At 42.5% G+C, this 16,545-nt stretch overlaps 1 protein-coding gene across 1 annotated transcript in view; it reads right to left on the minus strand.

Moving 5' to 3' along the window:
- Positions 1-133: 133 nt before the first annotated feature.
- KLKB1 (kallikrein B1) overlaps positions 134-16,545 on the minus strand; it is a 31,896-nt gene continuing 15,484 nt past the window's right edge. Inside the window, exons 9-12 of the mRNA XM_058193614.1 lie at positions 12,976-13,150; positions 10,558-10,733; positions 3,230-3,369; positions 134-710 (exon numbers count right to left, since the gene is read on the minus strand). Of these exons, the coding sequence (XP_058049597.1) occupies positions 549-710; positions 3,230-3,369; positions 10,558-10,733; positions 12,976-13,150 (653 nt within the window). The 3' untranslated portion in view covers positions 134-548. The remainder of the gene's footprint in view (positions 711-3,229; positions 3,370-10,557; positions 10,734-12,975; positions 13,151-16,545) is intronic.

Below are 16,545 nucleotides of genomic sequence, written 5' to 3' on the forward strand. Positions count from 1 at the left end.
ATAACTCTACGCAGGATCAATTTGGGCATATAACTGTAACCGGATGTATAGCATTCAGTAGTGTCACAAACTACTGTGATTTAAACATACTTTCTTTCTATTATGCCTACAATTAATACAGTCATTGATCAGATAAAATTTATTCACATTAAGGAAAAATACATTTGCGGGTTCAAAAAATAATTATAATACATTATTATGTCATTGGATAAGTACGTCAGATTCTTCAAGATTAATATATTGACTACATTTCTAAGATTTTTCTTTAAGAACTTCATATCTGTTGGCCAGAAACCCATCTTTGTAAACTCCACTGTGAATTACCTTATTCCATACACAGAAATAAAAACTGAAATAGAATCTCAAATTCATCTGAATTTCCATGGTCTGAAATGGTCTGATAAAGTAAATTTAAAATATACACATTTAAATATGAATTTTTGGGCAGTTTCTTCCAAAATTTTAAAATGATGCAAAAGCATGATAAAATAGGCATTTGAACAAACCCGCATGAAATTAGTAGCATGTAGGATTAATTTAACCCAGTTTTAATTTTGTAAAGTTTGCTCCAGAATCCAATCTACAAACTTAGCCACAACGGTATAAACACCTGGCTGTTCTGGACGAGCACATCCTTCACCCCAACTGGTGATGCCAACCACATACCAGTTGTTCTCAAATTTACATGACAAGGGACCACCTGAGTCTCCCTGCAAAGAAGAAAGAAAAATCTACATAAGCTTAATAAGAGAAGATTGGTGAAAAAGATACCCAGGTGAATAAAAGCCCAAACAAATTCTTAAAATAAATCATTATTATTCAAAAGTATGTTTTCCATATTCCTTAACCAAAAAGACTTTCACAAATGCAAAGATGATCAATATCCCAACTATACCAGTGGGTTCCTAGCTTAAAACAAGACACAAAAAATAACAAAAGACAAAAGAATGAGTAGAGAGAAAAAAGCAGTTTTAGACACTTGTTCTTGAAGTGCCAATTCTTATCCTAACTTGTTCCCAGTGGAACAGTTATTATTGATGGAGTAACTGCCCTATGTTCCAACCAGATTAACCATATGATCTGGTATTTCAGTAGAAGAAATGGAAACTCTGCTTCTCATCTCATCTGATTGGTTTTGTGATGTTAGTGGATGCACAAAATGGCCAGAATGTTTTCTTAATGTAAAGTCTAAGATTCTACACTGAGATGCAAGCCTGAAGAATTAGCAGCATTCCCAACTGTCAGAGGTGAGAGAACAAAGCTGCTAAATCCAAAGAGGTCAGCCCAGTTATAGTTCTACAAAATCACCACAAGCTTAAAGATTTTTAATGAAGTAATTTGATTAAGAAAAAAGAAAGGGGAGAGAAGAAATAGCAGCCAGTTTTAAGGAAAGAAACTTTTCAAATTCTACCAAATTCTAGGCAAAATGCATCCACAAAGTTATTTCTCTTAATAGTGCAGAATAGAGGAAAGATCACCTAATGACAGAGTTTCCATCTCTCTTCTGCTACTGTTATTTACGTAAAAAGATTAAAGCTACATTAGCCAATGGCCACTCCCTTTGGGATTGCCATGCTGATTACACAAAGTATTGTTTCTGATACTTTGCTTTTTGATATATAGAAATATATGGATGAGGTAAATTCCTGCCTTCTGTTCATATCTTTCTCATCTGCTACTTGCCTGGTATACTGCTTTTTCCCCCAGTTCACTCATTGTGATGTTTGTGGTGTTTAATAAATACCATGTTTCCCCAAAAATAAGACCAGGTCTTATTTTCTTTTGGGCCCCAAAGTAAACATTTTTTCCCATATACAGGAGGCCCACTTCTTCTGCTTGCTTATAGCAGGGCAGGAGAACACACCAGTGCCACTGCTGTGAGGCAGGGGGGTGTAGTTGACCCACGTGCCCCACACCGGTTTACCTCAGGGCTCCCGCAGCCAGCCCATCCACCCCCTGACACATGTCTCACCTCGTGGCCACGGCACCGGAACACTGCTCGGTCTCCTTCTCTGTTGCAGCCACAAGCAAGCAGAAGAAGTAGACCAGCAGCCATGTGGACTGCTGCTGCACATGGCTGCTGCTGCTGCTGTGAGGCAAATGTCAGGGTGGGAATGGCCTGGCTGTGGGATGGCCTGGCTGTGGGATGGCCTGAGATAACCTGATGTGGGGCAGCTCCACCACCATCCCACCTCACCTCACTTCATGGCTGCAGCTCCACAAGCAACCAGATGGAATCGGAGGCCAGGTGGCCAGGTGTGCAGGTGCTCAAGTAGGGATTATTTTGGGGGTAAACTCAAGCTATTGTTTTTATTGCCTGTATTTAGTAGTGTGCGTACTTGTTCGCATCTGGATATAGGGATTGGCTGATACTTTTTTTTATCCCATCTTTTATTATTTTTATAAATAACTCAGGATGGCAAACATACCTAATATACTTTCTCCTTCCTGTTTTCCTCACAACAGTGCTGTGATATGCATTGGACTGAGACAGAATAACTGGGACAAAGTCATGCAGCTTTCATGCCTAAAGTGGGATTAGAACTCACATTCTCCTGGTTTCTAACCTGCTGCCCTCACCACTAGAAGAAACTGCCTCTCTATTTTTCCAGGTACAATTTAACCTGGAAATTTTTACACAAATTTTCCAGCACTGATTCCACTTCCATGCATGCACTAGTCCTACCAATCGATTTCCATTGCAATTTTCACCGTCCCCAAATTATTAAATAGGACCACCGACCATTAAGCAGAATCTGGTATCAGGAGTTTTTCTTTTCTTTTATCTAAATCACTTGACAAATGTCAGTAGAACATAATTACAGGGATTAAAGGGACAAAAAGCAAAAAAGCAAAAAAGAAATTATCAGAAGGGTTTTGTTTTTTTAAAAAAGGTATACAACAGAAATGGGCCCTGTATACTTTTATTAGCAGCAACTTCAAAAGGTTATCTGCATATTATATGATGAGCATTTTGTATAATTTAATTTTTGTATCGCTACTTGAAAAGTGAAAATAAAAAAACCAGGCTCTTTTATAAACCAACCAAACCCATCAATAACATCTTATTTATTCTCAGGGAGTTTTGGGATTAATAGCGTCAGAAGGAAATACCATGCAGTTTTTAATTAAACTCATGTTGTCTGCATCAAACTCAGGTTTTCCAGATCTCTTGGAGAGGGTGATATTACACAGAGCCCACATGAAATACAAGATACTATTAATTTACCTGGCAAGCATCTTTGCCTCCTCCTGGGTAGCCAGCACACAGCATCTTGTCAGTTATTCTATAGTCTGGGTATTGAGACTGACATTCTGTGTTTGGTATTATGGGAATTTTGACTTTTTGTAGCGTGTCTTCGATTGAGCCTACAGTTACAAAGGAGAGAAATGGTGAGAAGGTTGCTAGTGCAATGAAAGGTCAAAAATAATGTAAGCTTCAGGCATTACCAACCATATGTGAATGTGACTTAAGAATCAATTAGAGACTCCTGGACATCATCCCAGCCTTGACTTAACTATGAAACCAAATAAACATCTGCTTAGGGCACCAAGCAAATGTGGGGGGGACCACAATTTTTTTCCTTAGCTATCATGACTTTCACTCCACTGCCACATTTGACTATATGTCAAGGCTGACTCGTAAGGCACTGCTACTTGCAACCTAACAACAGAGACTAAAGAAGGGGAAATGGGGGAATGATTGGAATGTACAATATGGTTGAATGAGATTGGTGGACAATGGACACAAAGTAGCCTGGGGAGGGAAAAGGGGGATTTTAACTATGCTATCTTTCACACCAAACCCAGCTTTGCTTCTTCTGTACCTATATGGAACTATCAGTAAAGTTATATTCTTGGTAAAAAAATTGTTACAGGAGTTTCTTTCGCTGCATTTATTTATTTTATTTATTTATTTTGTCACAACATCATATAAAAAGATTATATAGTATATAAACATATATATGAGTAAATATTAGGAGGTATAAGCATATATATATATATATATATATATATATATATATATATATATATATATATATATATATATATATATATATATATATATATATATGTAGGTCTTTGGTTATTCGGGTTTTCTCCACGTAAAATTGGAAGTGTCTTGGCGGCGTTTAATGAAGTCTCATTCGTCATCTTCAGGCTTCAGCTTCGTGCTTCTGGGAGCAATGTCTGATTGCAACTGTTTCTTCCTTTTTAACTGCTAGTGGGGGTTTGAACTGATTGGGTGGGAGCTTGGCTGTGCTCTGATTGGATGGGGGTTTTTTTGTGCTCTGATTGGCTGGAGGTGTGTCCTGTTTGGGTGGGGGCTTGGTTGTGCTCAGATTAGTCTGAGTTGCAGGGGGATTTGAGCTGGTGAGCTGCACTGCTGCTATTTGGCTTCGTGGTCGTGGTTGTGCTACATCTTCATAATGGGTGTCTGTCTGCTGTATGTATGGATTGGAGGGGTTTGAAATGGCTAAAGTTGCAGCTGCGGTTGGCCATTTCAAACCCCTCCAATCCATACATACAGCAGACAGACACCAATTATGAAGATGTAGCATGACCACAAACACGAAGCCAAACAACAGCAATGCAACTCACCAGCTCAAATCCCCCTGCAACTCACATTAATCTGAGCACAACCAAGCCCCCACCCAAACAGGACACACCCCCAGCCAATCAGAGCACAAAAAAACCCCCAGCCAATCAGAGCACAGCCAAGCTCCCACCCAATCAGTTCAAACCCCCACTAGCAGTTAAAAAGGAAGAAACAGCTGCAATCACACATTGCTCCCAGAAGCACGAAGCTGAAGCCTGAAGATGACGAATGAGACTTCGTCGAAACGTCGCCAAGACACTTCCAATTTTACGCGGGAGAAAACCCGAATAACAAAGACCTACATACAAACACCCGCGAAAACCTCAGAAAACAAATATATATATATATATATATATATAGGAAGAAGAAAAGAAAAACAATAGGACAGGAACGGTAGGCATGTTTGTGCGCTTATGCACGCCCCTTATGGTCCTCTTAGGAATGGGGTGAGGTCAATAGTAGAAAGTTTTTGGTTAAAGCTTTTAGGATTATGGGAAGAGATCACAGAGTCAGGTAAAGTATTCCAAGCACTGATGATTCTGTTACAGAAGTCGTATTTTCTGCAATCTAGATTAAAGCGGTTAACATTAAGTTTAAATCTGTTGGTTGCTCTTGTATTATTGCAATTAAAGCTGAAGTAGTCTTTAACAGGAAGGATTTGGATCTAACAGAGCAACATATAATGTCTCAGAAAGATAGAAACTGCTTATCTATAGACTGTAGAAAAAAATCTAATATCTGTGCAAATATGTACTATGAGGGTGTTTGCATAACACTGGAAGTTTATTTCGTTATTGAGCATTTCCTCAGGCTGCCTAACTCCCACTTCCATTATGTCATCCGATGTGGCTTATCTAAGTTTAACCTGTTACCTGCCTTTTCCTCTTAGCAAGGCCCTTTGGATGACAAAGCTAATTTTGAGCAAGCCCCATGTGATTATTAAAAAGCTTCATGAATAAAGGGGTGACAAAATGCCAGTCTCATTAACTGAATGGTGTACTGTATCATGTGTCCTGCTCATTGTTTGTTTTCAGGCATAATACTAAACTATGGTTTCAAATTAGCTGCTCTAGCCAGAAACTTCCACATTCCCATCTCTTCCACTGTTGCATTCATTAGAAAATCAGAAGTATCTATTTCTTCATTAAACTAACCAGAATTGTCCAGAACAGTATGTTTAAACTAAGATTTCATTCGAACCAGAATCAAACATAATTATGAAACTTGTTTGTTCTTTAGCCATTACTTAACAATCCATAGAGGGTTTTTTTTCAAGATAGCACTGTGTAGGCAATGGCATAATTTCACTGATATTTTCTTTTGCAATTCCTTGATTTATTTTGTATTTTGCTTATTCCCTTCAATTAACATCTCAGTTGATGTATTTGATCGACCATAACAATGATGACGAACCTTTTAGACACCAAGTGCCCAAAATGTGCATGTGCATATCCAACGCGCACATGGATGGACATACACATGCACAGGCATGTGTGCAGATATGCGCACAGGCGCAGCAGAAACCCGAAGATCAGCTGTCCGGCGGGAGGTGGGACATCCCAACACTGGCAGCGCAGCAAGAGATAAGATCTTTTTCTTTCTGTTTCGTTGTTTGCAGGGAAACAGAAGCTCATGAAAGAAATGCCACGGAGATCTGACCTGGGATGACAGTGCGCGTGCCAACAGAGAGGGCTCTGCATGCCACTTCTGGCATGCGTGCCATAGGTTCGCCATCACGGGACTATAAATTTAAGGAACAGAAGATTAAGATCAGCTTCTGTTATTATTTTTGTTTATGGAGCAATAGAGAGCTCCACAAGTCATTCAAATTTAAATTCATTCAAACTTTTCTCCTTGATTTGGTATCTATAATAGAAGGAAATAAAGGACATAGAATATGTTCTAGGAGTAATAAACACATCAAAGATAACAAAGCAGCTGAAAACTGACAAGACAATCTTGGCCAAAGATCAAGTGAATTATCCAAGTTCATTCTTATAATAGCTTCAAAGTGCTGGCCTGCTGTAGGCACACTCCACATGGCAGACACCCAATTTTGTCTGTCTCAATTTCTTCTGTCTGACAAACCAGAACAGCTTTTCATTTTCTCTTCGAAAATCTGAGTGATAGGGAGTCAGAAGAGGCATCCAACCCCCGGGGCATTTCAGCTGAAAATACAGGGCTGAGGAATGATTACTGACAGTCCCAGTTGTAACTGCTGTTTTTGAGAAATTGAAAGCATCAAGTAAAATAGTGTATGCATTGAAAAGATTCTTTGCCTCCTTCCTTAAATCGTACCTGGACAGATTAAACAATGTAAATAATAGCATCATTTATATGCCAGAGGAGTTGGAGGAGGTAGCCCAAATGGTAAACTGATTATCATAATTTGTGCTATTAAAATGGGAGCAGACAGATATTCTAAATCTGTGGGCTACCATGTTAAGCTATATTAGATGACTAAAGGAAGGTTTCTAAGAAAGATTGTAAGCAAACTGGGATGGACATAAATCCAACATCTACAGAATATTATGTGGATATGTAATGGTTTCATTTTTCAATGGTCTTATAATGTCTTTAATGCTAGTTAAATGAGAAAATATCTGGCTACATTCCCATTTTTAAAAAACAATTTCATTGCTTTTATAGATGAGATCTATTAATTTTCATTTAAATATTCTATCATATCAGATAGGGAGAACATAGGGAGATGATAAGAACAGCCAGGATCAACAAATAACACAACTAAAACCTCACTACATAGCACCAGAAATTAATTCTCTTTCCTCAATACTCTTATTTTCAATGGGGAGAATCAGCAAATAATCTGGCTAACTCCTCTAATACTTTGCTAAAGAGTACAACTAGAAATGTTATGTGGACTGAAAAAAAATAAAATGCTCTCCCTCTTCTGTTTATTTGAAGATCCACTGAATGTCTTTTTGCAAGGAATTGTTAGGAATTACTGTGCTGATTCTGATCCTGATTACACCAGATTTTTAAAACACGATAAAGTCTCTGAAAATTGAAAAGCCATCCTATACAAATGCAAATAGCAGATCCTTTTCATAGGTAGTCATCGACAATTGTGGCTAAAATGTCTGTCATTAGGCAATGTTGTTAAGTGAATCATCCCGATTTTGTTACTTTTTGCTGCCCTCATTAAGCAAATTTGGCTTCTCACATCGACTTTGCTTGTCAGGAACCCCCTACTGAGGTTGCAAATAGTGAGCAACAATGCAGGCATCTGAATTTTGATCACCTAACTGTGGGACATGATAGTTCTAAGTGCCATCATAACTTTAAATGGTCACTAAATGAACAGTTTTAAAATTAGGACTTTCTGTATACTATTGTCAGTTGCGCAGATATATCACGTAGTTCTCAGGAACACAGGACAATTTTAGGGCGTCTTTACCTATATTGCTCCTTGATAATAAGTACATTAGTCTAGTATGAAATCTAGAAAAATAATGTACTTTTCAGTTATATAATTCATAAACTCTTTCCTTTGATTCATGTGCAAATAGCAATAATAATAACAATCTAATATCACGTCATATTTTGTCAAGAAAAATATTCAGTGTTTCTTAAGGTTATTTTTCAGTACCGTTCTCTTTAGTGTAACCCCATCCGGTCACCCAGCATTCGGTGTATTCCATATTAATTTCTTCCTGGGAGGGCAGGCATGCTGGTTGCTCTAAAGCTAAATATTCATTTCAAAAAAATCAGATAAATAGAATGCTAAAAGGCTTTAGTTGAAAATAAATAGCATCTTTAAGGATAGAAGAGCAGCTTTGCTGTGTCAGTCCTAGCCCACTTAGCCCAGTATTTTGTTTCTCACAACAGCCAAAAAGATGCTAAAGCAGGGGTCTCCAACCTTGGTCCCTTTAAGACTTGTGGACTTCAACTCCCAGAGTCCCTCAGCCAGCAAAGCTGTGCTAAAGGACAATTGTAGTTCAAAGATGGGGTCAAATCCCTGTGCCACCATTGTTACCCCTGAACTGGTATTTGAAAACAGGCACTCCCCAGTCCGAAGTCTAGTGGCTAAGATAGAAAGCGAGAGACCATGACTTAAAGTCCTGCCTTAGCCATGAAAGCCAGCTGGGTGACTTTCAGCCTGTCACTCTCTCTCAACCCAACTCACTTCACAGGGCTGTTGTTGTGGAGAAAATAGGAGCAGGAAATTGTGTTGGATATGTTTGTCACTTTGAGTTATTTGTAAAGATAATAAAGGTGGGGTGCAAATTAAATAAATAAAAAACTCAAAGTTTAAAAATCCAACACTCTTGTTGAACATGTTCTCCCTGACTTTTTTCATTGGATGCAGCTTGGTTGGTCCTGATACTTTTAAAGGGGGAGAAAAATCCTTCCCAACCAACTTTGTCCATGCTGTGCATAATTCCATATGCCTTAATCAGCTTCTGTTTTTGTTCCTGAAGATTGAGTTTGAACATTTCTATCTGTGTCAACACCTTGTTTTGATTTCCTTTTTGTACATTTTTTCATCCCTTTTCAGAACTGTACACAGTATTTTAGATGCAGGAGTATCATAGATTAATGTTAGGACAGAGTTCCCCAATCTTTCCAGCTTTGCAGATTGGTGGGTGGAGGGGAAGAGAGAGGATGGTTCCACGAGACAGCCAGCAAGCACACACACAGAGAGCTTCATTTGTGTGAATGCTGTGCACACGTGCCCGCCACTCACGCAAATGGAGCACACATGCACGTGCACACTTGCCCACCATTTCTATGGCCTGGTTGTCAATAGCTGGGCCATGACTCAGAGGTTGGGGACCCCTGTGTTAGGACATTCCAATGTTAGTTACTTCATTTTCAGTCCTTTTCTTAATGAAACCTGAATGGAATTTCCCTTTTTTGCAGCTGTAAAGTGAATATATTGAGCTATCTATGATGTGGACCCAAAAATCTTAAGTTAGGTATAGAGACTCAGCGTTCTTCTGAAGTTACTGTACCAATTTTCCCTAACTGCATTACTTTAAATTAATACAATTTAAAGAAATCTTTTTTTGTAAATCTTGTAAATAACTGTCACATTGAATATCTTGGGTACTTGGTCTTCTCGCTGTTTATTCAAATCAAGATCATTTATGAATAAGATGAAAAACTCCCATCTTTGTATAAACTCTTGAGGATTCCACTTGTCACTTCATCTGTCTGAGAAGATTGCCTAAAATTGCTTCAGTTTTCATAAAAAAAAAATAGCCTCCTCTTACACTATGATTGCTAAGCTTGTTTAAGAGCTTTTATCAAAGACCTTTTTACAAATTTAAGTCATCGCTGTAGAAACCATTTTGATTTTTGCTTAATTCTGCCATAGGTTTATTTATAATCTGATTACTTTTCTACCATTTTGCCCAAGTAAATGTTAAGCTGACCAGATGTTCCAAGTTTCTTTTAAAACGCCACTTTCATATCGATTACCTGTCTATCTGCTATAACTGAGTCTATTTGTAAGATAAGTTGTTTGTTGAATTTCTCACTGTGATAGGCCTCTTTTTCTGAAACAAAATCTTCTTAGCATGCTACTAGAATGCCAATAGTACTTGTGTTTTCCTGTTTTTGGTTCATATTTTCTTACATTGTGGAATGTGTTTTAATTAAGTTTCAATTACGATGGCTTATCTAAAGAAATCTGACCTTTTTGCCATTTCCTTTCAATCTTTTTTTATTATCTTATTTTTAAGATGTTTCCACTTTTCTTATTCTTATTTAAAATTATCTGTGTCTTCTTGGATTTTTTTCTCACTTTATTTAGACTTGAAAAACATCGTCTTACTTAGGTTCGTTTTTCATGGTAATTTATTAGACTTGGATTTAATACAGTGATTCCAATGATGGCATATTCAACTGACCATTATTAAACAAACTATGACACTGCAATATATGAAATACTAAGATAATATTAAAGGTTTTGTAAATAAATGTAAACATACCACTGAAATTCAAGGCTCTGTCAAATTTTAGTAAAGCAATGTCATATCCTGACTCTGAAATTTCATATCTGGGATGAACAATCATTTTTTGGATTTTGAAGAAAGTAGTTTCATTTGTTATTTCAGACTGTTTCAAAATGCTACTGTAAACACGCCAAAGTTCAGTTAACGGAAAGCTAAAGGAAAATAAAAACAAGGAAAATTAAGATTAAATATATAGAAATAAGGCTGTTTTTCATAATTCTAAACCAGGAGTGTCAAATTGGCAGCCAGCAGCCAGATGTGTCATGCATCTGGGGACTGCATTCTGAGTGTTTCCCTTTCACCCAGGATGCCAGCCCTTGAGCGCTCACCACCTCCTATGCATACAGCCAGGGGTTGGGGATGAGGCACCACCACAGATCTAAGGCTGGCCACAGTCCAACCCAAATAGATGCCACCAGGTTACAGATTAGCGCCACGCCCACACCAGCATCTCCATGCCCTACTTGCTGGTCTTTCATGGGTGTTTGTGTGTGTGCATGTGTGTGTGTGTGTGTGTGTGCGCGCACACAGGGGTGTCTGACAGCAGGGGCTCTACAGCTCACTGAGACCACCAGCTCACTGAGACCACCAGGCTGGCCCTCCAAGAAGCAGTTATGGCAGCAGCGGCAGCACTGGCAGCAGGAAGAGGCAGGGGAGAGGCACATGTTGTGGACCACCAGATGCGCCTGCTCCATCCCACATGGCTGGGAGGGGGCAGGCAGATGCCGAGCACATCCAGCAGTCTGGATTGCATGCCTCCCCTCTGTGCCTCTGCTTCCAGCTACTGCTACTGCCACAGGCCGAGACAAGGTGGGATGGGGCAGCAGCACCATTGGCCCACCTACTCCATCCCATCTGTTTTCATTTGCGGTTGGAGAGCAGGTCACTGCTGGTCAGCTCCTCGGCCCTCTCATGGATCTTGGATCTTGCATGTGGAGCATTCCCCTCATGTATCCATGTACCCAATGCACCTCGGCACCAGTTTGAGCCAATAGCACCACCAAGGCCTCCAGCAGTTCATGCAAGTCCATTAGGCCATTGCCATCACCACCCGGAACATCACACCCTCCTAACACGAAGTCAGCAAAGGGGCAAGCTAGAAAGCCTGATTGGAGGTGGTAGAGCACTCCCAGGCCCAGCAGGCAAAAGACAGCCACCCCATCCCTGGCCACCCAGGCCCAGCCGGGATCATGTGCCTCCCCCCATCTCTGCTGGGCCTGGGTGACCATGGCACCGATGGCTATACGGCTTACCCCATTCGGAGTGTCTATCTGTTGCCCGCTGGGTCTGGGTGTGCTCTACCACCTCTGCTTGGCCTTTCTAAATGGCTGCTTCAACCCCTTGGGCTGGAAGGGTTTGCCAGATGGCAGCAGAAGCTTGCAGTGAGGCTGAGGTGCATCAAGTGCAGAAGGGGAACATATTCCATGGGCAAGGGCAAGATCCACTGAGGAGAAGATGACCAGCAGCAACCTGCTCTCCAACTGCAAGCAAAAACAGACAATGGGATAGAGTAAGTACATCCAGCAGTCCACATCATGTGCCTCTCCCCTGTCTCTGCCTGATGCTGCCACTGCACTTGTTGCTTAGACAGCCAGCCCGGTGGTGGCAGCAGGCTCTGGAGCGGCAGAGTGTGCCAGCTGAGCGGCCGACAGGCTGCAGCTGTAACCTATTGTCCCCTGTGTACAAAGGGCAGTGAGCGTGCACCGGCCAACAGATTCTGGTTGCAGAAACCCCACCCTCTGCCTCATGTCACCTCATCCCCCTGGATGAGCCTCCTGCCCACCACCCAACCCACCAGAGACCCCTGGATTCCTCCCCAACTCCACCCAGCCCCCACATGCACCCCCCATGCAAATGATGTCATGCTGGCCATGTCCCCTGACTGGGCCACACCCAGTCAGCTGTGACCACCCAGACACGCCCCCCACTGCGTCTTTGGAGGATAACCACAATGCTGATGAAATTGAGTTTGACACTCCTGGATCAAAGTATTATTTTATCCACATTTTTTATTCTAATGCCGTCCAAATGATGACTGCAGTTGCCATCATTTTGAATCTATGAGAACCTCACAGATATTTTGAACTTTCATTTTATATGACGCCCAATCAGTCAAGCTAATTGCATGAGAGCTATGATATAAAACATGTGAACAATACATTTCACGATATAGTACACCACAGAATTATTTAATGTAATTGTTTAAATCATATAGTTTAAATCATATAGACAATACTTGTATATATCAGTTCTGGACTAATCCTCAGGGCTTTGACCAGGAGTTCTAGGGTTCATATATAGTGATGTCTCTAATCAGAACTTGTTAATCAACAGTAGCAAAAGCTATCCTGTTACATGATTTCTCTGTTTCTGCTATGAACATAATTTACTCACTTTTGAAAGCAATGGGCAGCTGTCAAAATCCATTGGTCACTGATGATTGAACCACCACACTGATGGATCTGAACAGGGAGCATTGTGTGTAAACTGACTTGCCAAGGCCATTCACCAACAGAAGAGTTTGATCCTCCAACAACCCTTGACCGTTTTTCTGGTTTCTGCACACAGACTAAAATAACTTTTAATCACTACATCAGGGGTCATTCAGGATTTCTGATACTAGATCATAAGAATTCAAATCTAACACACTCGATGGTACATAAAAGGAAAAGCTGATTTGGAACGCCATTAACATGGTTACTAAAAGTTACACTGATCAATATATTAGTCAATTGTATTAGTAAGTATCAGACACAAAGAGCCCAATCTTTTTCCATGGGGTTCAAAGCCTCTACCAGGAAGTGAATTCATGGAATTCATTTGGAGGACTGTATAAAGTGCATTAGCTTTAGGAGCTATACAAGCTCTAATGATCAACAATGTTGCAGAAAGGGATATAAAGAGCTTTTGATGCTATCTGAGCTTGGTTGTTTGCATGAACATGTTTCATTATCCAATTAGGCAACATCAGTGCTACCGTAATCATGTTACTTAGTCAGATAATGAAGTGTCTGCAAGCAAATAACCAAGCTCAGAGATTACCAAGAATTTTACAGTTCAACCCTGACCAGGGGTGAAATCCAGCAGGTTCTGGCAGGTTCTGGGAACCGGTAGCAGAAATTTTGAGCAGTTCAGAGAACCGGCAAGTACCATCTCTGGCTGGCCCCAGAGTGGGGTGGGAATGGGGATTTTGCAGTATCCTTCCCCTGCCACGCCCACCAAGCCACATCCACCAAGCCACACCATGCCCACCAAACCACGCCGACAGAACCCGTAGTAAAAAAAATTGGATTTCATCACTGACCCTGACCTACATGTTTACATGTCACATCATGTTATTTCATATCCCAGTCTATGAAGTTTAACATAATATAATATCTCTCCCTTTCTTTCTCTGATAGGTGGACATTCAAAGTATATGTCTAATAGTATAAATCAGGGAATCATCTTAAAACTTGAGATTGATTAGCAGCCTGAAACTCAAAAGTTTCAACTAAATGAAATTCAAAGAAGTTGTTCCATGTGAAATGTACTAAGAGTAAAGACATACCAGAAAACAGCAGTTGACGTGTCAATCAATAGGTAGCTTGACCTACAATATAACTATTTGCTCGGAATTATTTGTTGAAAGCTACGTTAGAAAGTTTAGGAATAGGATTAAGAATCGGCTGGCCTTTAGGAGGAGACATGGATGGCATGAGGGCATGGACGTCGTTATTTCAATTAGCGTACTGCACGGGTCTTTGTCCCGTGACGGTGCGCAGCCGGGAGTGTGTGGGAGACCTTTTCACTCTTGTGGTCCCACGGACTCCTACGGACTTGGACCCATATGGTTGGCCATCTTTTATGGGCCTTTGGTGATCTTTGTTTACGACGGATACATCTCTGAACGGCCTAGGATGGACACTTTTACCGCGACTATCTGGACTACCGCTCCATGAGATATACGCTCGCCGAACTACTACGATTGCGAGGTTCCCCCGCCTCGCAAGAATGGCCCTCTAAGCTATCGAGGGCCTACCTCAACGAAGGGTCTTGGGACCCAGAGAGGTGGCACACGAGCAAGAAGAACTTATGGGGTTTTTTAAATAGATTTTTTAATAAGGGGTTTTTAAGGGGAGGGAGGGATGTGACGGGTGGGGGTGAAAACCCATCGGGGAGGGATCCAGCCCCTGTGCTAGTTCGCGGCACTTTGCCATCTTGTCCGAAGGCAGCGGGGGAGGGCGATGTTCCAGGTTCAGAGGGCTTTTCGATCTGTACGGTAAGTGGGAGGGGCAGATATGGCGGGGGGGGCGTATCGAGAGTTGGGAGCACGTGTTCGATGTCTAAATGCGATCGCGTGCTCAGCCCCAACCCCACCCGTTCCTCAGGTGGCCATGATCCTCAGAGCTTGGACCTTGGCTGATGTTGTGTAATGCCGGTCCGTGGTTAGCAAGGCCCCCCTGATCTGCGATCTTATCCAGCCGGGGCCCGCGGACCTTATGGCCATTACGGAGACCTGGTTGGGCCCAGAGGGGGGGTTCCCCTCGTTGAGATGTGTCCTCCAGGTTTCCGAGCATTTCATCAGCCGAGGCCCAAGGTAGGGGTGGGGGTGGCGGTTGTTATTAAAGAAGATCTAGAGCCGAGGAGGCCACTGTTCCTCAGATTGCCGGCTGTGAATCCTCTATGTGCGGTGGGGCCATAGGAGCCAGTTGGGCTTGTTGGTCGCGTACCTGGCTCCTTGCTGCGTGACCACAGCCCTGCCAGAGCTGTTGGAGGTGCTCGCCGCTGTGGCGGTTGAGACCCCCAGACTGCTTGTCATCAACGGCAGCTCGGGAGTTTGAGGCTTCCATGACGGCCTTAGACCTGACTCGAGTAAATGATGGCCCTACGCACATGGGGGGAGGCACGCTGGACTTGATTTATATCTCTGGTCAGTGGTTAAATGATCTGGTACTAGATGATTTAGTAACAGAACCAATGTCATGGTCCGATCATTTTCTCCTTCGCCTAGACTTCCGAACCGCCATTCACCATCGCAGGGAGACGGAACCTATACGTTGGTTCCGTCCCAGGAGCCTGATGGACCCTGAGAGGTTCCTGACGGAGCTTGGGCCTTTCCCTGAGGATCTGGCCCACGGCACGACTGAGGAACTCGTCGCGGCCTGGGAACAGGCCGCGGCGGGGGCCTTGGACCGTGTCGCGCCTTTGCGGCCTCTGACCCGGCGTAGGTCTCGTCTGGCCCCTTGGTTCTCCGAGGGGCTGAGGGAGATGAAACGCCGGCGAAGACGCCTAGAGAGCACCTGGAGGTCCAGTCGCTCCGAAGCTGATCGGACACTAGTTAGGTGCTATACTAGGACCTACCTAGTGGCAATGGGGGAGGCGAGGCGTACCTACGCCTCCACCCTCATTGCGTCGGCAGATAACCGCCCGGCCGCCCTGTTTCGGGTGACCCGCTCCTCCTTCATCAGGAGGTGCGGGATGACCCTTTGCAGGGACGCGCCGAGGAGTTTAGCGGTTATCTATACGATAAAATCGCTCAGCTCCGGGACGATCTGGACCGAATTTGGGATGATCCAAGCGGGGGAGAGGAGGCACGTCTTGTTGAGTCTGTTTGGGATCAGTTTGATCCTGTGGCTCCCGAGGACGTGGACAGGTTATTGGGGAGGCTCCATGCCACGACATGTTTACTGGACCCGTGCCCTTCCTGGCTGGTACTGGCTACTCAGGAGGTGACACGAGGCTGGCTCCAGAGGATTATTAATGCTTCTTTGTTGGAGGGAGTTTTCCCCGCCGCCTTGAAAGAGGCAGTGGTGAGACCCCTCCTTAAGAAGCCTTCTCTGGACCCAGCTATTTTAAGTAATTATCGTCCGATCTCCAATCTTCGCTTTGTTGCGAAGGTTGTAGAGAGTGCTGTGGCTCAACAGCTACCCCAGTACCTGGATGAAGATGTCTATCTGGACCCGTTCCAGTCCGGTTTCCGAC

This window comes from Ahaetulla prasina, chromosome 8 (genome assembly GCF_028640845.1).
Source record: "Ahaetulla prasina isolate Xishuangbanna chromosome 8, ASM2864084v1, whole genome shotgun sequence".
NCBI lineage: Eukaryota > Metazoa > Chordata > Lepidosauria > Squamata > Colubridae > Ahaetulla > Ahaetulla prasina.